Raw genomic sequence first — 26,568 nt, 5'->3', positions numbered from 1 at the left:
GTAGGATTTGGAACCTAACCCTCATATAAATTGCATTTAATGCCTAAGGGCCTGAGACTGATTCCTGTTCAGTGGGGCCTCAATACTTACCGACAGTCTGGAAAGATAGATGTAAGCAGTCAAGGTCATCTCCGTATCTTTTCCAAGAATAGTATGCATGTCCAACTACTCACATGCAAGATTTAGATTAAAATCCAGTAAGCGTTGTCTACTGTGTGCCAGTGACACTTTATCTTGTTAACCTCCTCCTAAGACACAATTTATTTATATTCATTAAGTTTACAGAGGCTGATTTATTAAAACAGAATGGAGTAAATCCTTCAGGCAAACAGAAACGTTTTATAATTCTCATCCATCATTTGTTCTCTATTAGGAATTTTATAGTTGTTATAAAGTCAGGAAGAATAGCAAACACACTTACTGCATGCCAGACACTGTTTCAAACAGTTTACACAGATTATGTCATTTGACCTTCACAACAACCTATTCCATAGGTACCATTTATAATCCAATTTTACAGATGTGGAAACAGGGCAAGAGACATTGTCATTTAGCCAGGGTCACACAGGTTCTAATCATTGGATCTAGGATTCAAAATCAGCAGGCTGATTTCAAAGCAGAGACTCTTAACCTTGAAGCCATACTCTCACTGAGCACTGAGTGACTCACTCCTGAGGGTTTCAACTTTGTTTTGACTTAATACAGTACTCCTAAAATTTTAATGCATTTAAGAATTACTATATAAGGGTATAGACCCCAAATCGAGTTTTATAGGAGATAGAAGGGGTTTTTCAAGGGCAATCTTTTGCCTTACTAGCTGACTTTAAGATTAACCTTAGGAAGAAGCAATCTCACTGTAATTTGCAAAATCACAGCCATCCTGTGAAGTAAATGCAATGTAAGTAGAAGTCAGTCCTCCCTAACAGGGTGCTGGGATATGCCAATTACAGACAACTTATCTGTTCATTAGGTCTCAGAAGTTTTTAGGTAACACTAGTCTACTTGCTGTATTGCAGGTGGTATATGAAATTTAAGATATAAAATAAATACTTAGAAATATATTTTTATTAGCAGTGTCGCCTTTTCAGACAAGTTTTAATCACTCTTCATTTATTTGTTCATTCATTTGTACCTTTCCTCTTTCCCTTCCTTCTTTCCATCTACTCATTATTCATTCACTACTATATTTTAGGTATGTGGACAAAATAAAGCAAAATGAAACAAAACTCAAACATGGTCTTGTCCATGTTTAGCTTATGCCCTTTAAAAGAATAAGGAGTTTTCACATTTTTCAGTATTGGTTTAACTCTTAGAAACATGCCCAATGTTGATCAGTGGAACTGGATCTTTTGCCAAAAACCATAGAAAAATGTTAAATGCGTTGAATTATGTCTTCATATTAATATATTAGAACTCTAATAGATAACATTCTGGTACAAGATAAGGATTATAAGAATCTCATTTGACTTTGATAAATGCATTTGTTTGTAATCACAATACTTTCTTTTACTGCTAGATAATAGAGATAATGTGTTTAGCCTAAAAATGTCCACCTGTTATCAAGCTGGGAGAATCAACTGCAATTGTCTATATTCTATTTTTATATGTCTACTTTTAAAATTTTCTTAATAAAAATTCCTGGATTTTAACTTCTAAACTATTCCAGTGATACAAATAGAATTAGGCAAATTTGATGCCCAAATGCTGCTGTGTCCAAATGAAAACTTCTAAGTCATGAGTAACACCAAAATATTAATAAATGAAACCTGTAGGAAGTAGAGATTCCAGGCCAGTAAGATGAGGAAGTTCAACCTACATCTCATTCTGGAGGAAACACAGTTACGATCCCTCATCGCAATAAAGTAATGCCCATCTGAAAAGGTCTCGTCTGATGGAGGTGTTGCCATGTTATATTTAATTTGTTTAAATTTTATAACGAACTTGTATTTTGTATAACCAGGAAAATGAGTGTATGACTCATGGTTTCTATACAGTTAAAAGAAAAATAAAAATCACCAATAAGCCTGTGAAACAAATATACAGTATAAGCCTTTCTACCATAGAAGGAAATTTGTAACTTAATGAAAAGTTGTTTTCCAGAGCTCTCTTTGAAAAGTTGAAGACACAAAAGAAAAGTAAGTTTTGTTTATTCCTCTTTAAAAAGGATTTTTGCATTTCATAAGATGACAACTTACAGTCCACAAAATGTTTTATATTTCTTTCTGCTACTTTCAGTTCCCTCAGGATTTGTGTAAACGCTTTCCAAATTTAGCAATGGAATGTCTCAAGAAATAAAAATTTGGAAGGGCAATATTAATATTGGTAAAAGGGGTGAACATAAAAGCAAACAAAGAAGTGAAAAATTTGAAGAGTGAGAAGGAGAATAAAATAATACTTAAGAAGACAAGAAGCAAAATGCAGGCATTCTTTAATTTACACAAACATTAACTTTCTAAATTAACAAAGTAGTGAAGAAACACTGATAATAAAGTCTCAGATTTAAAGAGAATTTCTACCTGGAGTTGGCGATAACTAGGCAGTAGTATCCTTGACACATTATTATACTATAACCCAGATCTAAATCACATTGTGAAGATGAGGACTCAGAGAATATGAAGGCCAAATTATTGAAGCAGCATATTTGAAGTCAGAGGTTCTTTGCTTACATAGAAGAAACTACTAGTCATTGAGTAGGTGGATCCCAAAGGAAACTACTAAAAAAGAAAAATGACCTGTCGGATGATAATTAAAATTACCTGGAGGCTTAGCATTGATGGTGTACCGCAATCCTTAGCATGCCAGGGAGACATATAGTAAAATACCTCTTTCCTCACAAAATCTGTTTTTCAATCATATTACTTGGTCATATTTTCGAGGAACTATATTTCCAACTCTGTATTGAAAATGGATAGATGAATGGCATTTTCTTTATTTTTAAAATGCCTTGAAAGTCAACTTCATGGACCGTATCTCTTCAATAACCTAAGGAGTCAAGGGAGGAAAACATTCAGACACGGGATATAAATAATAAGTGAAGAAAATACAAGTATAGAGATGAAGGAGAATTGAAGGGCAGAAGTATAAATGCTGCAATTTTACCTACACTTTTTCTCCTGAATGATGTTGAATGCAACAATTAACCTGGCTCTAACCTCCACCCACACCTCCCATTGACTCAGTGGGAACTCTTCACAGAGCAGCAATTATGAGCTGCACATAACAGAGAATTGTTAACTTGCTCATTTGCATCTCTCCTATTTCCTAAATATATCATCTCATCTCCTACTATGAAAGTTCCACTGATATCAGATGCAGATACTTTATGTCTCAAGAGCTATAATATTTATATATATATATCTCATATGAAAATGAAAGATTAAAAATCTCATATTTATGGTTAAAATATGTCTTTCACACATATGGATCTCTGTTTTATATGACCACTAGTCTGAATAAAAATGACAATCACTATGTACTAACACATTATGATGCTGAAAATCTAGGGTGGGAATTTTGTCCGCATAAAGACTTGGGGTAAGGAGAGGAAGGTACCTCCCGCCTGATAATACAATTTCTACAGGCTCAGTAACATGTTCCATTTTTTTTCTTCAGGCTTTGTCTCTAATTTTAAAACTGATGTTAATATTAATTAGAATTGACATAAATGACCCAGTATAGGCACCACCATTTAAATCTTTATAGCCACTCTCTGTCCTCATCTAGTTCATTTTCCTCAAAACATTTCAACTGAATGAATGTATTATTATCATTATTTCAAAGCTTACCTTGGAATGAAGAAGTTTTCTCAATAATTCCCTAAAACGTCTCCTAATGAATATCTTATTTTCTATGTAATAGTAGTATTTTCATTATATCCTCTCCATAACAAAATCTCTCATTTTTTTTACTGTTATTTTATTGTTCTTTTTATACTACCTGGAGTATAAGGTAAGCTACTACAGTAGTAGGCGTTCACAAAAGAGCAAAGAGTTTGGGGGGATATATACAGTGACATTTTAGGGAAGATGTGAGGTGTTAAGAAATCTTGAGTCCTCAGAATTTCAAACTTTGGCCACTGCTTACTTTTCCTTTGTATACTAGAGATACTTCTTTAGCCAGAGTCAAAAGCCTTCAAAAAAGTAATGTTGTTTCATATCTTCCATGATGAACAATGAAGAAAATTGCATTGAGTGCTATGCAACCAATCAACCAAGCTATAGTTTGGTGTGAAGGCCTGTCTGTGTGACCTCAGATTGGGTCTTTTCTCTTCATATGTGACTAGAACATCACCAGTTGATATGGATAATTTTGACTTTCTGCTACTCTATTTAGAATTTGTAATCATTTTTCTATAATAAATTTTAATATACTATTTCAAGAAGAACCTCCTCACCTTCCTGCTCAAAAACTTTAATGGCCATCTGAATAAATTCTAAACTTTTCTCAGTGACCTCCAAAGCCCCCTATGGTACCTGCCATTCCCCTTCCCTACCAGCTTCTTTCTAATCTTAATATTTTGCTACTTCCTTCACATCTTCCATGTTTCAGTCAAGTTTAACTGTTTCAATAATAACATACATGCCATTGCTTCCTGAGGCGTACATTTACACATTCTGTTCAGTTCAACTGAAATGTCTATTCAGTTCTGCCTCCACCTAAAAAATCCTTCTGTTTTCAAAGACGCAGCATAAATGACATGTCTTTCATGATGCCTACCATGTTCCATGTAATCCTTTGTTCATATATTTTAATGTTGTGGCACTTACCAAGCCCTACCTTATTCTGGAGATAATTATGACAGCTATATGTTACTGTAGGGCAGGGGTCACATTTTATCTATCCTTTTCTTGTAAATCTCCATAGAATATAGTAGAGCAAATATCTTGTACAAATGAAGCAATCAATAAATATAGTGACCTAATTTTTCATTGTAAAATGCATTTAAAGTGAAGTTTATCTTCTAGGAAAAATGATTATTTTACTCATTCTTTTATTCACTAGTGTTTATTGAGCACTGGTTTTATGCCAAGCAATGAATATACAGTGGCAAACCAAACATTGTCTCTCTGCTCATGAAATTTACAATCTAGTGTTATAGTGTAGTATAAAAAGGACTGAACTGATTGTCACTTGGCTTTCAGTCTGAGCCCTGTTCCTCACTAGCTAGGAAAAGTTGGGCAGATGATTTAATCTCTCTGGATCTCATTTTCCACTATTGGTCAGATTTGATGTTCTTTAACATCCTTATTGGCTCAAAAATATCATTATATTTTATTTTGACTCTGGAGGAGTACATTTGGGTGGATGCAACTTGTTCAGTAGTATATATGTCAATATCAATGCTGTCTTTTTTTTAGAATTAAGTTGCTTTCTCTCTGTTCGGACCAAATACAGTAAGAGCATGTGTGGGTATTTCCTAAGTAATATCAAATAGTCATGAAAAATAGTAATTAGCTTCAAACAAATATTTTAGTAGGCCTAATATAATGTACTAAATGTTAGTAATAAATATAGGACTGGTATGTATTGCTTTAGACAAATGATGACCATATTGAAAACTCGTGGCCAGGAAGTTCCCCAGAGTAATGAGTGTTCCTTCCATTTATGTTCACTCAATCAGGCAGTAATGATGGAAAAGATAACTTTCCCAAATCAGTTCTGTGCTTAAGAAGGAACTGAGTATACTAAAGAATGGCTAGTGTTTAAACATGCTCACATCTCTCCTTAAACACACCATTAATGTTCCATTTTTGGAGAAGTCATTTCTGAATCCCTAAACATTGATTTAGGTTATAGATTCTCACTGTACCATGTACTTCCCTTAATAGCATTTGTAACTATTTTATTTGAGAAGTAATTCCACAGATACCAATAATTCCAGTAGAGTATCAGTGGTCTTGATTACTGCTTTATCTTCAGTGCTTTATCTTCAGTGCACAGGGCTTGGTGCGTAGCAGCCACTTGACATGAAACTATTGAATGAATGAATGAATGTATTTTCTTTCTCTCTATCTAACACACACACACACACACACACACACACACACACACACATACTTCCGAAGCAAATAGCTTTCATAACTACCGGTAATAAAATTTGCTCTTAAGCTTTAAAAAAATCACCACTAAGTTGATTTTTTAAATATTTGAGGAGTGGAGCAGGAAGGAGTAGTGGAGGGAAAAAAAGAGAAGAGCTCATGATGGTGACCACTGTCCCGTAAAAATTGCTGAATACACACAGCCACCCATTCTCCTCCTAGGAGGCCTTCACCTGTCTTCTCCAGGGATCAGGAAAAGCAAGCACCTTAGATGCTGCCACTGCCTATTAACTGTACTGAAAAACATTATCCCTTGCATTAAAACTATATACCCGTCTTTTTTAATATCTCTGTATTACTGAATTGTGATAATGTATGTCATCAATTCATGTGCAGGGTTCAAAACTGACTTCAGTATGGAAATTCAAAAATGAATATTTGTGTGTCCATGCACGCGCGCACACACACACACACACACACACACACACTTAAAGCAGACACCAAATAGAAATTTTTAAAAAACACTAGTAGTCTTTTGGGATAGAGACAATTTTCATGACCTTTTGTAAATACAAATTTGACACAGTGTGGTTGCAATAAAGATAAGACCAGTAGAGAGCACTACATGCATTAACATTTAAATATTCTTTTGAATAGTAACTAGTAACAACATTTAATGAAAGAATAGTATTTCTCACTTTAAATTTTACTTAGAGTTTTCTATAATTAGTGAATCACTGTGTTACTTTATTTGAAAAAACAAGGTACTTAAACATCTTCTTGTGCTTTCACTGTGTTTCTATCTCATTTGGTGGTAATAAAACCTTCAATAGAACAAATATCCAAAAGTGGATTATTTTAGGCTCTTAATTTTTTTTTTTTTTTTTTTTTTTTTTTTTTTTTTTTGGCTGTACGCGGGCCTCTCACTGTTGTGGCCTCTGCCGTTGCGGAGCACAGGCTCCGGACGCGCAGGCTCAGCGGCCATGGCTCACGGGCCCAGCCGCTCCGCAGCATGTGGGATCTTACCAGACCGGGGCGCGAACCCGTGTCCCCTGCATCGGAAGGTGGACTCCCAACCACTGCGCCACCAGGGAAGCCCTAGGCTCTTAATTTTTAACTTGCTTTAGACACTGTTAGTTTCTCAGTTGAAAATTGGGGTGATCATCATTGATTTACTGGATTGCTGGATGGTGCTTCATACCACATATTTTGAAGACAAAAATGGTCCTCAGTCTATGGCAAATAGTTTTTTTCAGTCACTTTGACATTTTAGGTTCAATTAAATATGACAGTTCTATAGAAAAGAGGTATCAATTCTCATGGGATAGAATGTCTACAATGAAACAGGAATAAAATGGCTGCAGGTGTGATAATCTGAGAGCATTATCATTGAAAAGGGCCACATTAGTCCTGGGTTATACGGAAGTACAAAGTTATAACCGAGTGGAATTTATGCTCATAAAGATGATATAAACAAGAAAGATTTTCCTTCTTAATGCTGTTTGAGATAGCAAAAACCTAGAAACAGCCTGAAAGTTCATCTATAAGAGAAGATTTCAGTGGAATTTTTTGAAGTAGTTAAGAGATCTTACATATATAATGTATTGATATGAAAATATCACTAGATAAAATAATCAAGGTGTAAAATATGGTGTATAAGGCTATTTGAGTTATTTAAAAGATATGTGAACACACATGAATGTGTGTAGACACATATATATGTGTATGTACATATAATTTCTGAAAGAAGACACGAAAATCCCTGTTAACATCGGTTACTTGTGGTAAGATTTTGTAATACCTATCAAGAATTATTTTCCATGTGCCTTGTCTTACACTTAACATTTCAAAAAAAATTCCTCGTTAAAAAGAAAATATATTAACTACATAAAAGACTTAATAGTTTACTTGCGTGTCCTAGGTTAAAAATGGCAGAGATTTGCTTACTTTCTCCATTTATTTGCAATTGCTTTGATTTGGGGTCTAGACAAAAATATTTGTTCGGCTTGATTTGCCACTACTGATCTATGCAAAATTCGAGGTGACAGGAACCTGATGATACTTAGAGTTAAAACATTTTTCATTTGCCTTATTTTTAAATTTTTTTTATTCTAGTTAAATCCTCAAGAAGCCAAAATAAAGCCATAATTGTATTTATTATTCAAGTAAATGCTTTGAGCAAGAAGTAAAATTAAGAAATCACTGAAAGAGGAAGTTTCTCAGAGATCCTGTATTTCAAGGTGGTGTCTTGCATAGCTGCGGACTTGGGGAATGGCACAATAAGATTATAAGCATCAGAAAGATCACCTACACGAGCAAGGGGATAAGAATTCATCGAGGACCAGAAAAGCAGGGAAGGCAGAGAAGCAGAGAATGGGGCACTTAGTTTAAGAAAAACATAATTTGACCCCACTGAGAAGTTATAGGAAAAAGATATTACACTTTATGCTTCAGGCTGAGCCTAAGAAAGATCACATTTAAATGCAAACTGATTAAAATTGTAGTGATTTTTGCTTTAATTTAGAGAATTGAAGGATAAAAATAAGAGTTTATAACTCTCTCCTGAATGTGCTGTCCATGCTAATGTTGCATTTTGCCCTCAAACTTGCTAATTACTGGCAGTATGGCCCTCAGCACACCTACAGTAAATTCTGTTACTGCCTCAATTACTGTATCATGTCACAATCTGGGAAGAATTTGAAGATGGCCTTTTCATCTGTTTCTTCCTAATATTCCTAATTAATTCCATTGTTCCAGAATTCGAGAGAAGTTGGGCAGGATTAAGAAAAAAATGAAAGTCAGGACTGAGGTGCTTTCAAGAGAAACCCATTTAAACCATATTTTAAATAAAGCTAAAGTTTGAATAAAACAAGCCTTGAACATCCTTAGTGTCCTTTTTTAAGGATCAAGGCAATAGAGTTCTCTCATCACCATGATAAGATTCTCTAGTAACATAGGCACCCAATTATGATAATCTTGTCCCTCCTTTTCTTTACTTTTCATGAAATCCCATAGAAGATCTGGTCCACTTGGTTAGCAATCTTTTTTTTTTTTTTTTTTTTTTTTTTTTTTTTGCAGTACGCGGGCCTCTCACTGTTGTGGCCTCTCCCGTTGCGGAGCACAGGCTCCGGACGCACAGGCTCAGCGGCCACGGCTCACGGGCCCAGCCTCTCCGTGGCATGTGGGATCTTCCCGGACCGGGGCACGAACCCCTGTCCCCTGCATCGGCAGGCGGACTCTCAACCACTGCGCCACCAGGGAAGCCCTGGTAGCAATCTTTTGATTCAAAATTGCAAAGAGTAGCTTTCTCCTCTGTGACATTTTATTATCCGCATATAGGAAAGAAAATATCTCCAAGTCTCCTCTAAAAGTGAATGTAGGGACTTACCTGGTGATGCAGTGGTTAAGAATCTACCTGGCAATGCAGGGGACACGGGTTTGAGTCCCGGTCCGGGAAGATCCCACATGCCGTGGAGCAACTAAGCCCACGTGCCACAACTACTGAGACTGCATGCTACAACTATGGAAGCCCATGCACCTAGAGCCCGTGCTCTGCAACAAGAGAAGCCACTGCAATGAGAAGCCCTCGCACCACAACGAAGAGTAGCCCCCGCTCGCCGCAACTAGAGAAAGCCCACACCCAGCAACGAAGACCCAACAGAGCCAAAAATAAGTAAAATTTAAAAATTTAAAATTTATTTTAAAAAAATAAAAGAGCTTCCCTGGTGGCACAGTGGTTGAGAGTCCGCCTGCCGATGCAGGGGACACGGGTTCGTGCCCCAGTCCGGGAAAATCCCACATGCCACAGAGCGGCTGGGCCCGTGAGCCATGGCCGCTGAGCCTGCGCGTCTGGAGCCTGTGCTCCACAACGGGAGAGGCCACAACAGTGAGAGGCCCGCATAACGCAAAAAAAAAATAAAAAAATAAAAATAAATAAAATTAAAAAATGAAAGTGAATGTAAACTGCCTCCAGGAAGCAAAGAACCCAGACTTTTTTTTTTATTATGTATGCCTTTAACATATACAAATTTATACTATCACTTATTCTTGTTGATACATCATTGTGTAATTCATACTATGCCTTTCCATTGATGCTTCTCTTTCCTTTCCAAATATTTTGTAATTCCTCAGAAATAACATGAATGTCTCGTATTTCTTCTAACTTCATCCCAGGCCCAGCATCCTAGTCAGTACTCCATCAAATACAGGGTAGATATGTTATTTTTAAAAAATTTTGTATCAAACACAATGTGACTTATTTTCTGATCATTCTAATGTTGCCTGCTCCCTGCTGCATGTTTCATCACAACTTTCTGTTTTATTTTCCTTGTAGGCTTCATGGTATGATGGCAAATGTTTAACAACTAGCTTTCCTGAGGAAAACACAAAGCTTCCATATGTAATATTTGCCAATATCCATGGTGTAAACACTCCCACCATGGCCAGTCTAAAGATACCAATGTGATGTCACTAAAAGTGACGTTGGGGCAAGATGCGCATAACTGGGTCTCACGTGTGAACAGCCTTCAGCATATCACTGTTTGTGGTTCTTACTACTACCTAAGATTATCTGATTTATTGTTTATTTGTGTTTTATCTGTTTCCCTTCATAAAATCTAAGCTCCATAAGGAAAGTCACTCCTTCCATGTTTACCACTGAACATAGAGCAGTGTCTGGCATATACAGTAGCAGGTGCATCATAAAGATTTGTTGGATAAAAGCATAATTGTAGACTCAAAATTGAGTATATTAAAAACATTTTAAGATGTGATGGTAATAAAAATATTTTTTAAAAAAACATTAAAGTTTGTGGGTTCTAAAAGTTCAGAAGTATCTCCTGAGTAGATGAGAGAAAGAAATGAGTCCAGTATCACTTTTAAAAATCACTTTATCTTGCCTCTCTTGCATCTATTAGGCTTTCCCAATGATGTAACTGTGAGGCTGGGATGCATAAAGAAAAAAGGAAAATTGTAAGCTTTGAATTTAAATTTCATCATAAAAGATCAATCATAACTTCTGTGAAAACAGAAAAATGTTCATTTCAAAATGAAACAAAAACATCATTTTATATTCTATGAATTAAATAGGCATAAATAAAATATACAATTACCAGAAAGACTTTGCACTTATTACATGTGCTATTGCCTATGGCAGAATCAGAGCAAACATTAATTATTATATTTATTATTTTCATGATAACTGGTAATGTAAAATAATGCAAATAAGACCCTACAAATGAGGATTATTCAGATTTCAGAATTCTTTTAAAATTTTTAAAAATTTCTTTTGAGGACTTCCCTGGTGGTGCAGTGGTTAAGAATCTGCCTGCCAATGTAGGGGACACAAGTTCGAGCCCTGGTCTGGGAAGATCCCACATGCCGTGGAGCAACTAAGCCCATGCGCCACAATGACTGAGCCTGTGCTCTAGAGCCTGCGAGCCCGCGTGCTCAACTACTGAAGCCCGTGCGCCTAGAGCCAGTGCTCTGCAACAAGAGAAGCCACCACATTGAGAAGTCCGCACACTGCCACAAAGAGTAGCCCCTGCTCAGTGCAACCAGAGAAAACCCGTGCACAGCAATGAAGACCCAACACAGCCAAAAATAAGTAAATTAAATTAAAAAACTTTTTTTGAAAGAAATGAAAAATAATTAAAATGAACATTTTATATTTTATTTCATCTTCAATTTTCTAACATTCAACACAGAATTAGTAACTCTTTATTTCATTCTGATGTTAGTAGTTTTTAATGTAGATGCTACAACACAATTTTTTTTCTTAGCCTGGATAGTCTGTACATTTCATTGTATGATGGGCACAAAGCTATTCATGAAAGGTTCATTACATTTCTGTTAAGTACATTATCTTTCACAACCTGACTCTCAATGGCCCTTGTTTAGGCTTGTTTTTCTTATGCTCCAAATTGAACTGCCTATTTTGCCCAAATGCACCATGTCTGCTCTCCTATCCCTGGCTTTTCTCTCCCGCTTCTCAGAATGCCCTTTTCCCTTATCTCTGTCTTTTGTAATCCTGACATTATTCTAGACTCAGTTCAGTCCTCAAATTATTCATTCTCTGCACAGCACATAGTCACTAATTGACCTCTTTCTTGTTTGTTTCTTAGTTTGTTTATTGTCTTTCTCTCCCATATAGAATATAAGCCAAGTGAGAACAGGGCCTTTTCTTATTCACTGCAATATCCCAGTGCCTAGAACAGAGTCTGGGATATAGTAAGTACAGTATTTATTGACTGAACAGACAGATAAGTAGTTATTAAAACAAGTCTAAGATTCAGATATTTTACCGTGAACATACTTGCCACTCAGTTTAAAAAAGCTCTAAGGAGAGAATAATATAGTAAGGTTCTCTATGATTATTCAAAAAACCCCAAACCTTTATATTCCAAAGTATAGGTTGGCACTTCATCTTAATCTAGTGCTATTTTGACAAAGCTGTGAGAATTAAAGAAGATAACGAGATATCGTGACTCAGTCAAAAATAATTTCTAACACCCAAGGCTGAAAGAATTCCAGTTTGTGGTGTTATTTTCCTCATATGAAACTGTGCTTATTATACTCCATTTATAATCTAACTAAACACATTTTCTTGGTATGCTAATGCTTTATTCAAACCTTCTCTTGATTTTGTCATTTAATTCACAAAGATTCAGTTAAGTGAAACAGACCTTAACGTAACTTTGAATGAATTTTTTAACAAGAAGAGACTTTATATTCAAAATAGGTAGTCATTTTAATATTAACCTGTATTTATATAAAATGGAACCAGTGTCATAGTTCTTTCCTCCTTTGACCTAAATTTCCTCCATGCATTTCTCTCTTTGAGTATATCTCAAGCATAACAAAAAAGAGAAAGAATACACACACACACATACACACACACACACTCATATATGGAACTCTGAAATAAAAGACTGAAATCACTAAATCTTGAATAATGCAAGGTGAAGTGTGTTTCTCAGTGGAAAGCACAGGGGCTCTTGAATACAGGTGCTACTATTTTTTTTTTTAAAGACATTTACTTTTTAAAAAAATTATTTATTTTTTGGCTGCATTGAGTCTTTGCTGCTAAACGCAGGCTTTCTCTAGTTGCGGCGAGCGGGGGCTACTCTTCATTGCGGTGCGTGGGCTTCTCATTATGGTGGCTTCTCTTGTTGCAGAGCATGGGCTCTAGGTGCGCGGGCTTCAGTAGTTGTGGCTCGCGGGCTGTAGAGTGCAGGCTCAGTAGTTGTAGTGCACGGGCTTAGTTGCTTCACGGCATATGCTATCGCCTATGGCAGAATCAGAGCAAACATTAATCTTCCTGGACCAGCGCTTGAACCCGTGTCCCCTGCACTGGCAGGCAGATTCTTAACCACTGCGCCACCAGGGAAGCCCCAGGTGCTACTATTTTTAAGCAAGTTGCTTAACCTCTGTGAGTCTCAGTTTACTTATCTATAAAATGGGATAATAATACCTAATCCTCTGGGCTGAAAAGATAAAGAGAAACCAACCTAGCTCCAAGCCTGGCATATATATAAAGTGTTCAATAAGTATTTCTGAATTAATGAATTTCATTGAAAATAAAGGTGCCACAGAGGTAAATTAATATATATCATTTAATGAAAAATTGCACTGATTGTGTAACCAAATAGCTAAAAGTATAATCACAGGTGTTTTTAACAATTCCCTGATTAATACACAATTAGCAAGGCAACACACATGTGAATGGATCAAGTATATTGACCTTGATGCAACACTGTGTTTGATACAGGAGTGGTCCAGGCAGTTACTCAAGAGACTTAAGCATGGTCATATCTACCAAAGCAATACAGTAGATTAAGGATATTTTCTTATGTTTCTGCATGTCTCAATTAGAAATTCACAAGTGTTATCAGAGACAGTAGTTAGTTATTCATCCTTCATAAAAAAACAAAATCTAACAGATAATGAATTGTTTATTATTCATTTTTTACACCTGTGCAGACATACGCTAAAGGCATTGAACTTGCCACTATTAGAAATAATAACTAACGAATATATGGTGATTTGTGCTTTCTCGTCCTGTCTTTTTCAATCCATACAAAACCCTACAGAGTCAACAGAGAGGGAGAATGGTAGAGTAAATTTTCAATTAGGGAGCTCAAAGCATAAGTCCAGAAACATTCTATTAAATGTTTGGTGCTGAGGCTACATCAGGAAACAAAAAGACAAAAAGCCTAACATCATGGACTTCACAATCTGGGATTTGTATTGAAATCATGGCTTTTAGATTTATGAATCAAGCCACTAAAGTACATATTCACAATACAGGATGTTGTTAAGAACTACATTAGTGGCCAAGGGATTTGTATGTTCTTTTCGTCCTCAGTTATTGAATGAGGTTTGGTATTTTGTGCAAAGCCTTGGAACATACTCTGTTGTTGTTGTCCACAATTCAACTTCTGTCTGTTGTTTGATTTAGGGGAGGTGAATAATGATAATCCACCAGAATTGTTGCTTCTTCCTGTCTCCCACAGCACTTCCTTTCTACGGTGCTTAGAGCACTTACTGCTCTCATTTTTGCTCAGAGCTTGCTCATATTCTCACAACCAGCTCATTATTTGTCTCCCAACCTGTACTGAGCACTGTCTAGAAAAAGTGCCACATCTCATTAATCTTTGCATGGCTACTGTCTAGCAGAGTGTTGCCATACAGTTCAGGTGGGATGTATGTTTGTTGTATGAATATATTTGTATATACTTTACTGTTTTCAAAGCACATACATGTGCATGATCTCATCAGACCCTCACAAAACTCAGTGAGATTGCAGGGAAGAATTAGTTCCCTCATTTTACAGAACCTCAGTGAGATTGAAGATTACAAATGCCCTTGTTTGACAGATGAAGAAACTGGGGATCAGTGAGAGATTTGATTTCTGAAAAGCACATAACTAAGACTTGAATTTCCAGATCAGTGTTCTGTCTAAACACTAAATGAAAATATAGGCATGCTGAACTATTATTTTCCGTTTGTCTTTAAGGTCTGTTAGGTGTTTGGCCAATCATTTATGACTTTCCCAAATCACTGGTGAAATCTTGTTTGTTAGTTTTTTTTCAAATGTAAACCATGAGATGGGAAAGTTTTCAGAAACCATCCATATTGTAATCAGAAGACAATGACGTAGATTATATGCAAATATTTTGCTGTAAAACTGTGTCTGTCTTCAGGAGTATATTGCTAGCCAAAACAATTCTGCTCTGTCATAGGGAAGGTGACGGAGGCAGCTTTGTCATTTCCAATCCTGAACCCATAGTCATCACCCTTCTGCTTACACAAGATTTCTATATGCCTCTTAATTTCTTGATCAAGAAAATGAGAGTCCCTACAGTGGCAAGATAGTGAAAGCAGTCTGTTGGGGTGAAGGGGTCACAGCTAATAGTTGAAGGTTCTAGTAACTGAATCTTGATCAACTGACTCTAAAGTCACCCTTTTAAAAACATCATCTCCCATTAGATTACAGGCTACTGGAAGGCAGGGACTGTATTGAATCCCCAAGTCAGGCCATGGCTTAGTTCAATTCCTGTCACATATGTTAATTAATCAGCAAGTGGCAGCTCTGAGGGTCAGCCTGGAGGAGTGCTAGGGACATGGTTTTCAAACTTAGTAATAGAAACTTCTCTTTGTGTTTTTAATTGTTTTCTCATTGTGATTTTTAATTTAAAACCATTATTAAGAAGTTTGCTTGTGAGATAAGTTATTTTCTAGGCAATATACTCAGGTCCTTAACGGGGGCCTAGTGATGGAACTCTGTCTGTGTACTGTTATAAGTCAACATTCCAAAATAAACTTTAACAGAAATTAGCAGCAACTACAGTTAACCCCCAACATTTCTGAACTAGAAGCATTTTCTTTCTAGGGGATGGGATTAAGGGGTTGACAAATTCTCTTAATCCGAAAAAAATCATGTCTCTGCCTCCCTCCCCTCTATCCCCTCCATCCCCTCCCTTTCATTCTTCTCCCTTCCCCCAGACGCACGTACACTCTGACCATTTTGTTTGAGTGGAAAGTTGAAAGAAAGCAACACACTAGCTACACGCATCCAGCGATCCTTGGGGTGGAAGAGCAAAGTTCTAGGGCAGAGCCTTCCTTGTCAGAGCCGGCGATGCTTTCGCTCTCCGGTACCTGCTCAGCTTCACGCCGCATCTGAAGGTCTGCCCCTCGTGGAACAGTTGCGTCTCCATCTGGCTGCCAACCCACCCAAGCCTTCTCTCCTCCACAACCACCACCTTCCCTCCTTCCCCCCTCCTTTCCGTCTTCCCTCTCCACCCCGCCCCCAATCTCCTCCTCTTTTTCTCACTACAAGCGGTTGCTGATGCTGAAGCTGAGCGTCACTTCGGCTCCCACGGCAGACATGGCGACATTGACAGTGGTCCAGCCGCTCACTCTGGACAGAGGTAAGGGAGCAGCTTACCCGTCAGGCCACTGCGTCCCCTCTGCCTCCCCCTCTGCCCCCGCCAGCTCCCACCGGGACCGCCAGACGCGCTCGGGCAGGGGGAGCAGGGCAACGAGGAGGAGCGAAGAAGGCTTTCGCGCTGAGAGCAGGATACTTTCTTCCCCCTTTCTCTGCCCGCCACGTCCCCGGTGCCCCCTTCACGCCTCACTCGCCCGGCACAAGGGTGCCTTCGCCGGGCTGTGGCGTCCCCGCCGCCACTCCCAGCCCCTCGCCGGATCGCCTCCGGGCCGCCGGCTTTGTTGGAGCGGAGGCGCGGGGATCGCTCGGCGCCCGCTCGGGGCTCGGGGCTGGTGAGGGGCAGGGAGGAAGCTTGCCGAGCCGGGCGAGGGCGCCTGCAGCCGGAGACCGGGGAAGCCTGGCGAGTGAGCCGCTTGCCAACCTACGCTGCCGGGGGCCTGGGAGGAAGGAAGTTTGTCCCCGCGCCGGGGGGCGAGGGTCGGTCAGGCTGCGGGTGCCCGGGCAGCCGCCCGGAGGCGGACAAGGCGTACCCCGTGTGACCTGTGCCGGGGCGCAAGGCGGCTGGACTGCCGCGGCGGGGAGCTGACCTCGGCCGAAAGGGCAACGCGGAGAGCGGGCAGCCGTGCCGGGGCCGGGGGCGCAGCGTCGCGGCAGCCGTGCCCTGCTCTCCCGGGCTTCGCGCTCTGAAGGCGCCAGGGGTCGCGTCTGCCCCCGCCGCCGGCGGCTCTCCGGCAGTGGCAACTCACAGTTTGTCCTGCCCCAGTCAGCCTCGTCCTCTCCCAGCCCTGTGCCACCGCGGTGCCCGGGCTGCGGAAGGCGCTGGGACGCAGCGCAGGCTGGGTTGAAATTCAACTTCTGACCTCCGACCCTGTGCGTTCTGCTCTCTGACTTGACTGGGGAAGCAATGTTTGCTTCCTTCCCAGGCCCTCCCCAAGCCTAAGGATGGAAACCTCCGCTGCGATCTCGGCCTCTCCGGTGCATGCGTGCGGGGTTATACCTGTCCTTTGCGTGTTCGAGTTTCCTTTCTGGCTTCCGACGTCCAGTTATGAATGCGCTGAGTCTCACGACTCTGCAGCGGAGGACACCTCGTCCTGGTCCGCAGAGGCCGGATTTAGGACCATGGGCGGCCATTTGGAAATGGTGTGCTCAGATGAAAATGATTTAGTCCGATGTGCCTCTAAAAATATTCTTTCTAGCGGATTAAACTGGACTGTGGGGCAAGGCAAAAGAGCATCCTGCTGCGAGTACAGTGAAAAAGCCAGGGCAAACTTAGTGAGGTTTTTAATTTGGAGAGATTGTGGGTGACTTTAACGTAATCTGTTGGCGCCAGAGCGGATGTTATGTGGTGCCCATAGCAACCTTACTTGGGGTAGGAGTTGAAAGATAAAAAAAAATAATTGATTTTATGTTGGGAAATGTTGTTTTGCAAGCTAGTAAGTTAATAACAGTAGTTAAAAAGGTCAGAAATCCATTGCATAATCCATGATTTCTCCCCAGGATCATCATCTGCCCTAAGCAGGATAAATCCATTGCCTCTAAAAACGAGACAGATGGCAAGCTATTAGAAATTATGGATTTCCCAAGTATTTCTGTTTTAATGTAATGAGATCTTATATTGTCCCATTCCTAAATCATAGTCTTTAAACATCCCAAGTAAAACGACGTTAGGAGAGAAAACGAACAAGCAAACAAACTCCAAGAAAATTGCATACCTGAGGAATTTTATATACTACTACTACTAAAAACATTTCACTTTGGGGGGTCTTACTTTAAATGCTTGGATCAGTTGTGGAGAGGAAGTGCAATCAGACTAAGTTCTATTCTTTGTTCTTGTTCACAGCCAGACTGTACCTGTCCTTCCCAGTTGTGATTAGGTTCATGGAATAAGTAGCTCAAGAGGCAAGGGTGGGTGAGACAGTGAATGTATCTGAATAAATTCACCAGCAGCTCACTGCGAGGTCTGTAATTTACAGATGGTGGGTTACTGGCATCATTAATGTGCATGAAGTCAATACATATTAATAATTTCCCCTATACATTATTAAAATATAATTAACTGTTTAATTACATCATTAAATTGATGAAATAAACTGATAAAAATTTTCCTACAAGAAAAAAAATCTCTTAAAAGAGAGAGCCCAATAATACTTATCTGGCTGCTAGCTGTAGCTCTGATACTCACTTTGGAGTAGTTGGTTAGCCTCTTTGGGCATCAGTTTTCCTCTATGGCACATAAGGAGTTTGGATTAAATGATTCTGCCACTGTGCAGCTTTAACAGTCTAGAATTCAATGAATTAAAACTAGGACTCAGTTTCTGGTCACCTGCTGGAAGATTTTGCAGATCACTTCCTCTCCCACCTCTTCCAGGTGTCCTTTGACGTCCTCTGAGGTCACCCACTACTTTGGCGTCATCAAAGCATTTCTCAAACTCTGTTGCATCTATCTCCTCATTGAACGGAACTCCTTGAGGGAAGAGACCATTTCTAAATTCATCTTTGTATTCTCAGTGCCTGCCATAGTCCCTGATCACAGTAGAAGATCAAAAATTAATGTAAATTAGTGTAAGGGAACTAAGGATTGTAACAACTTAAGCGCCGTTAAAATATAAGGGTTTCATAGTGAACAGAGGTACAGCTCATAGATTCACAACATTTTGACCCTGGAAAGAATGGCAGGGAGAACATAGGCCAGTGGTTCTTAAACTTTCTTTTCCCCCATGCACTTGACAGATTTCCATCAGCAACCATAGCTCACTTATCTGTGATTATTAACCAAGGGGGATTGTGGCAGGTGAGCACAGGAGAAAAGGAAAGAAGACACTGCATAAAGCCTCCTAAGGGCATCTCATCAAGCAAACCCAAATACATGATCCATATGTATCCTGCTGGTTCTTTTCTAGCATCTTCATTTTTCAAATGAAAAACATGCAAGAAGCAATGATAAGAGATGTTTTCAAGGTTACTCTACTAGTTAGTGGGAGATTTTATGCTAAAATCTAATTTTTCTTGTTTGATGCCCTTTGGCATTATCAACAGATTCATCTGGAATCTTCAGGGCAGAGGTTTTAAGCAAACAAAGCAAAGCTATGGCTTGAAATTAAGATTGATCCCTCCCAGAATTCAAAAGATATCTGAAAGTAAGAAGCTCAGAAGTCTGCGCTAGTTTCCTGGGTCTTGTCTGGGAAGCAAGCCTTTGCCAGAACCAGCCTGGCCCCTGAAAGGACAAACAGGGTGGCTTCAGGTTTTCACTGCTCTGTGTGTATCCTAAACTCTTTTCCATCTGCCATTAAGACCTCAGATTACCTCTGTGGGGGCTTCTGGGTGGCTGTGGTCACAGCAGGTTCCTGTTCACGCTGGTCCCAGTCCTTAGGATTGCTTATTGAGTGCCTACCGCAAGTCAGACCCTACTGTGGGATTGCTATATACTGATGAGCTAAACAGACTACCACATAGTCTTCATGGTAATTAGAGCTTGGGGGGGGGGAAGAAATTACACACACACACACACACACACACACACACACACACACACTCACTCATTCAAACCATTCATTTATTCAATAAATATTCATTTATCACCTGCTATATAAGAGATGCTACAGGAATGCCAGAGACAAAGTTTCTGCTTTTAAGAGTCCAGTGGGGAAAACATAATAAGTTAGGAATTCATTCATTCATTCAACAAATTATTGAGTGTCAGCCTTATGGCACGCACTGTTTTAAGCAATATGGTGGTCCTAATGAACAAAGTAGATAAAGCCTAATGGAGTTTACATACTAATGAGAGAACCACACACTGAACAACACATAGATATACAACTATAAGTGCTAGTGAGAAAAGTAAGACTGAATCAAAGAGAGTGATGGGCTGCTGTTTGAAACATGATAGTCAAGGAAGACCCTTTCCTCCGAGTTGGTGACATTGGAGAAGAGACCCGATTAAAGTGAGGAAGCAAACTTTGCAGGTATCTGGAAGAATGTGCTCTGGAGAAGGACCTCACGTGTGTATCCTGGGAGCATCAAGAAAGTCAGTGTGAAAATGTGAGCACAGGGAAGAGTGGCAAAAAATGGGATTTGTGAATTGGTGGCCAGGGGCCAGATGATATAAATTATAATTAGGATTTTAGATTAGTTGAAAATATGAAGTGCTCTGAAGACAATAAACATGACAGGAGGATAGAGAATAATGGGGAAGGACCTATTTAGATGGTGTTGGTCATAGAAGGCTCACTGAGAAAGTAAAATTTAATCTGAGTTCTGGTGTATTAATAAGGTCCTTAGGAAAAGCATTATGGATAGAGGGAAGAATACAAGAAAAAGCTGTTGCACACGTGAAGCTTGGCTACCATCCCATTAATACCTCCATAACCAAGCAAATGACTGAAAAGAAAAATTACCAAGAAATAACAACACTCTAAGTATGCATCTGGGGCAGATAGTTGGTTATAAGTATACCAAGAAAATCTCAACTTTTTGCTTCTTACTGCTAGACTAAAACACTATATATTATAATTAAATTTTCAAAGATACCTTTTTTTAAAAATTAATTAATTTATTTATTTTTGGCTGCGTTGGGTCTTCATTGCTGCGTGTGGGTCTTTCTCTAGTTGTGGCAAGCGGGGGCTACTCTTCTTTGCAGTGTGCCGGCTTCTCATTGAGGTGGCTTCTCTTATGGAGGAGCACGGGCTCTAGGCATGTGGGCTTCAGTAGTTGTGGCTCGTGGGCTCTAGAGTGTAGGCTCCGTAGTTGTGGTGCATGGGCTTAATTGCTCCGTGGCATGTGGGATCTTCCCGGACCGGGGCTCGAACCTGTGTCCCCTGCATTGGCAGGCAGATTCTCAACCACTGCACCACCAGGGAAGCCCCAAAGATATCTTGATCATTGTAATTTACATGTCACTATGCATAGATCTACATGTTGAACCCAAGTGGTCATAATACGAGATATATTCATTTTCAGTGTAATATTTTATATTAGACTGTGATGTAGAAAGTAGTAACTGTAATTTACCCTTGTGGCAAAGAGAAGATGCTGATCAGGAGATTAGTGTGGAATCATCTCTTCCAGAATTTAAAATATTCAGTGCAGTTCTTCCCTACACCTTTGCCCAGATTTTAATCTCTACAACCAGGAATGACCTTCAGCTAAAATCAAGGGAACAAAGCAGGGTGCAATCCATGATATTTAATACCATTATAACGAAGAACATAGGAATACTATACTATATTAAAAAATGCATGGATTTAGGCACTTTCCTTCAGTCCAGTAGCTCCAACTCTCCTTCACTTACCATCTCAAGGTCAGAAAAGATAATACAATGGAATTCTCCAAAATGTTACTTCTGCTTATCTTGTTGCCCTGATTTTAAGCAGAATGGCTTTTTAAAAAAACATGACTTATAAGGAAGTCTTTGCATGACTTATAAAGAAGACTGACAAAATCAATTCTTGGAGAAAAATGGATAATTAAAATAATTTCTATGAGTAATTGAAACTGTGTAATTTTAGGGGCTTCCCTGGTGGTGCAGTGGTTAAGAATCCGCCTGCCAATGCAGGGGACACGGGTTCGAGCCCTGGTCCGGGAAGATCCCACATGCCACGGAGCAATTAAGCCCGTGCGCCACAAGTACTGAGCCTGCACTCTAGAGCCTGTGTGCCACAACTATTGAGCTCTCGTGCCACAACTACTGAAGCCCACGTGCCTAGAGCCTGTGCTCCACAATAAGAGAAGCCACTGCAATGAGAAGCCTGTGCACCGCAACGAAGAGTAGCCCCCACTCGCCGCAACCAGAGAAAGCCCGCACACAGCGATGAAGACCCAACACAGCCAAAAATAAAAATAAAAATAATTAAATTTAAAATAAATTTATTAAAAACAAAAGAAATTGTTGGGCTTCCCTGGTGGCGCAGTGGTTGGGAGTCCGCCTGACGATGCAGGGGATACGGGTTGGTGCTCCAGTCCGGGAAGATCCCACATGCCGCGGAGCGGCTGGGCCCGTGAGCCATGGCCGCTGAGCCTGTGCGTCCGGAGACTGTGCTCCGCAACGGGAGAGGCCCCAACAGTGAGAGGCCCGCATACCGCAAAAAAAAAAAAAAAAAAGAAATTGTGTAGTTTTAAATATTTGAGACTTTGCTTATAACATGATCAATAGTTTACAATCTGCATTTAGGCACCTATATAAAATAAAATGCTGGTGTCACAGCCACTGAACTTTTCTGTGAGTTAAATTCAACTTGGATACATTGCAAAAGTGTAAATGTAAATCTTGTTTTCTTGAATTCTAAAGTAAGTTTTAATCTAAAATATTGATTAAACAAATTTTGATGTGTTTTCCCTTTAAAAAAATTAAAACTTTCGTCCTTTGAAAATTCTAATAGAAAACCAAGAGCCATTATTTTGTGGATTTCAAACTTATGAAAAAAAACATGAGTACAAAAGTTGAATGCAAATGGAAATCCCATGAGTGCCACACTTTTCATAGAATTTGTGATACATTAAAAGTTTTCTCTCTTCCCTTTTCCCTTTTCAAGGCAAGCGGAGCTTATTACTTTATGTATTTCCCAATTCAAGCCTTGGGCAGCCTGTAGCTTTTCTAATCAGCTGTATTCACCAGTTTTTATAAAATCTGTATTTGCCTGAAAATTGCTTTTGTTCATAGTCCAAAGGGGCCTTCCTCCTCTCTCTCTCTTCGTTATTTATTTATTTTTTAGCATGAGGAGAAATTAAGGAAGAAGGAAAGTAAAAATTAAGCTAGTCTTTATGTTGTTTTAAAGTTGTGTGCCCTGATGGTTGTGATGGGGAGGAGAGAGGGGCTGACTATATTTTATGGCTCTTGTCCTAAAGTCTTTTTACATCAGCAGCCAGAATGTTTTAGTCTACAAACATTAAGTATTTGCTTTCTTTCTCATTTTTTCCATAAGCGTCACTAAACATTTAAAAACATATTGAATTTTTTTTGCAAATCAATATTGAGTTTCTTTTTGCACTACTGTCACAAAATATTTTCCAGGAGTCAGAATCGTGTCATATTCACCTTTTCTTTTTGTTTGATAATGAAAAGTTACAAAGAGAAGGAACCAAATTTCTAAAAAGTCTTAGTTATTGAAAAAGGTATTTTCCATTTAATGAGAGTTTTATACACAGTTTTAAAATTGAAATTGAAAAATTAATGATTGAACTTCCAGGAAAAGAAACAGAAATCTGGTGAATACCTTCTAGTTTGGTGTGTCAGCCATCCAAGCTCTGAGACGTATTTGGTGTTCTCTGGTCATTTATGAAAGTAATGCTTTTGCTTTTGGGGTGCTTTTTCAGGATCACAGCTAGGGCTTAGCTATTCAATAGGGAAAAGAGAACATTTAGAGAGGAGTATCAAATGGGAAGATATGTGTATTGGGTTTTAAGGATGCTACTATAGGTGCAAAGCCAATACCTCTTGGAGAGAGTTCTTTACTTAGTTCTGACATCTGTCTATTAAGATATAGTCTTCATCAGGTCAGAGACTCTGCTGGATTTGCTTACACAGAGCTCAACACACTCTTAATATTGATTGATTGATTAATTGAATAAATGTATGAATGAAATTGACTTAGTTGGACTAGCTATCATGGAGTCATTCGTAATGCTAAAAAAAAAAAAGCCTTCCAACATATAATAATGTAAAAGTGGTGGCTACCTTACTTTGTCACTTTGCTTTGTGTGTGTGTAGCAGACCTAAAAGTGGAATGCTCTCCAGGGCCAAGAAAGGATGTGAGGTGCTGGTGTTGATACTTATACTTGTAGCCCTACTTCCATTGCTTGCATCCACCTGCCATCTTAACTTGTTAATTGAACCAGGCAAGTTAATGCCAGAGTACAACTGAAAAGGGTAAAAAAAAAAAAAGACAAAAAAGGAGGAGGGCTTGGCAGAATCTGCCCCCCCACCAACACACACACATAAGCTATACTGCCTTACTTTTTTTTTTTCCTTTTAACTACAAATGGATGAATAATAGAGCTATGTCCTGATAAACAAGTTAGAATCGATTTAATTTGAAATCACTCTGGGTTGGCAAATGTAAACACAACCTTAAAAGTCATGTAGATTAAGTCAATGCTTTACTTCTGGTCTAAGTGATAAAGAGGTTTTTTTTTTTTTTTTTTCTCCATGACTGACTTTTACTAAGTGATGTGCTAGCTGAATTTGAAGACTTGTCTATTAAAAGTAAAAGTAAATATACCCAAAGACTACTTGAAAAAAGTTGGGTTGAATTGAAACTTATATTGAAATTATACTCAGATAGTATCTGACTTGGACAGAAAACAAGGGCTTCTAGTTTAAACTGGTGGTAATTTCCTCTAGAAACACAGTAGCTATTCCAAGTCCAACTGGATATGCTATTTTTGTTTACTTGCCTACTGTGGTGATAGTTAATGATATTTCAGTATGAGCTCTGTTTTTTTTTTTTCTATCAAAGAATCATCTTTTACCAAAAAAGGAAAAAGGATAGAATAATGGGAATCATAGAATGACAATAAGATTTAAACCCCCAAGTTAGATGGGGAAAAAAACTCCATCAAATCATAGCTGGGTCTATTTAATGGTATTGAATTTGGAAATATGGCTGAGAGAATGCTGAAAGTGATTTTTGAGGAAAGTTGTCAAAGAGCACTAATTGCTGATGAACAAATATCCTGGCTTCCAAAAAGGTGTTAAAGATGTTTGGGGAAACTACAGACCGATCTACTTGTTGTTGCCTCCTGGAAGAAAAATTTAAGGCATATTAATAGAAGAATGTGATATTGGCACTTAAAAAAGAAAGTGGTGATCCCACAGAGCCTACATGGGATCACCAAGAATAGTTTTTTTTCAAATTTCAGGTGTGTGCCATAGCAATACTATAAACTCACGACAGCACAACTTTCATAGAAACACTGTGGAAAGTGTGAGGTATGTGAAGTGGATGATTACACTGTTGGATTTCTAGTGGTTGAAACACTATTCCAAGGCGATTTGGTTCTCTGTCCTATTCAACATTGTTACCAATATTTTGGATGAGTGCCATAGAAGATTTTTTATAAGTGACATAGAGCTAAGAAGAATAGCAACTAATTTGGCCAACCAAATCAGTATTCTAAAATTATAACTAGCTTGGAGTTTGGGATTAGCAGACACAAACTACTATATATAGAATAAACAACAAGGACCTACTGTATAGCACAGGGAGCTATATTCAATATATTGTAATAAACTATAATAGAAAAGAATATGATATAACTGAATCACTTTGCTGTACACCAGAGACTAACACAACATTGTAAATTAACTATACTTCAATTAAACTATATATATATAACAAATCTATAAAGAAAGTTTAAAGATCATATCTACCATTCACTGGTACCAAATCAATTTTCCATACTGAATAGAGAAAAACCCGTGAAACAATAGCAACAATTCAAAGTAAAATATATATATAATGTTTAATAGCCAGGTAAGCTCACAAATTTAGATATTTTAAAAAGTGTAACAAGAATGTAATGTTTTTCAATAAAAGTTGTTTGCCAAAATCTTTAAAATAAATAAATAAATGAAATTATAACTAGCTTGGACAGGGTACAGTAAAAGAGATAAAATTTAATGAAAATGAATGTATTCTTCATTCATTCATTCACCAGGAAAAGGGAGCCAGCGCTGTCTATTCATTGCTCTTGGTTCTAATGCCCAGTGAATACTGCCCCACTGGACTCCACTCAACCACCACTAAAACCTCAGGCAGGCCCTGTACCTCAGTCAAGCCCTAATGATTCAGTTCTGGGTCGAGACAGGGATGGTTTAGTATGGCACTTAAAACATGCACCCCAGGACTTCCCTGGTGACGCAGTGGTTAAGAATCCGCCTGCCAATGCAGGGAACACGGGTTTGAGCCCTGGTCCGGGAAGATCCCACATGCCGCAAAGCAACTAAGCCCGTGGGCCACAACTACTGAGACCGTGTGCCACAACCACTGAAGCCCACGCGCCTAGAGCCCATGTTCCGCAACAAGAGAAGCCACCGCAATGAGAAGCCCGCACACCGCAATGAAGAGCAGCCCCCGTTCACTGCAA

General features: G+C 38.9%; 1 protein-coding gene across 5 annotated transcripts in view; it reads left to right on the top strand.

The window, feature by feature from the left end:
- The window catches only part of LIN7A (lin-7 homolog A, crumbs cell polarity complex component), a 399,161-nt gene that overhangs the window by 89,771 nt on the left and 282,822 nt on the right, over positions 1-26,568 (top strand). For 2 of the 5 annotated variants that reach the window (XM_060025318.1, XM_060025314.1), the window contains one exon: positions 16,378-16,468. The exons of 2 other annotated variants lie outside the window; for them this stretch is intronic. In XM_060025318.1, the coding sequence (XP_059881301.1) occupies positions 16,387-16,468 (82 nt within the window). In that variant the 5' untranslated portion in view covers positions 16,378-16,386. Of the gene's footprint in view, positions 1-16,371; positions 16,469-26,568 lie in introns of those variants that run through there. One more of the 5 variants, XM_060025315.1, reaches the window with a different exon arrangement.

The sequence above is a fragment of the Delphinus delphis genome, chromosome 11 (assembly GCF_949987515.2).
Source record: "Delphinus delphis chromosome 11, mDelDel1.2, whole genome shotgun sequence".
Taxonomy (NCBI): domain Eukaryota; kingdom Metazoa; phylum Chordata; class Mammalia; order Artiodactyla; family Delphinidae; genus Delphinus; species Delphinus delphis.
Note: the sequence above shows the minus strand (reverse complement) of the source record. Positions and strands in the feature narration are given on the sequence as shown.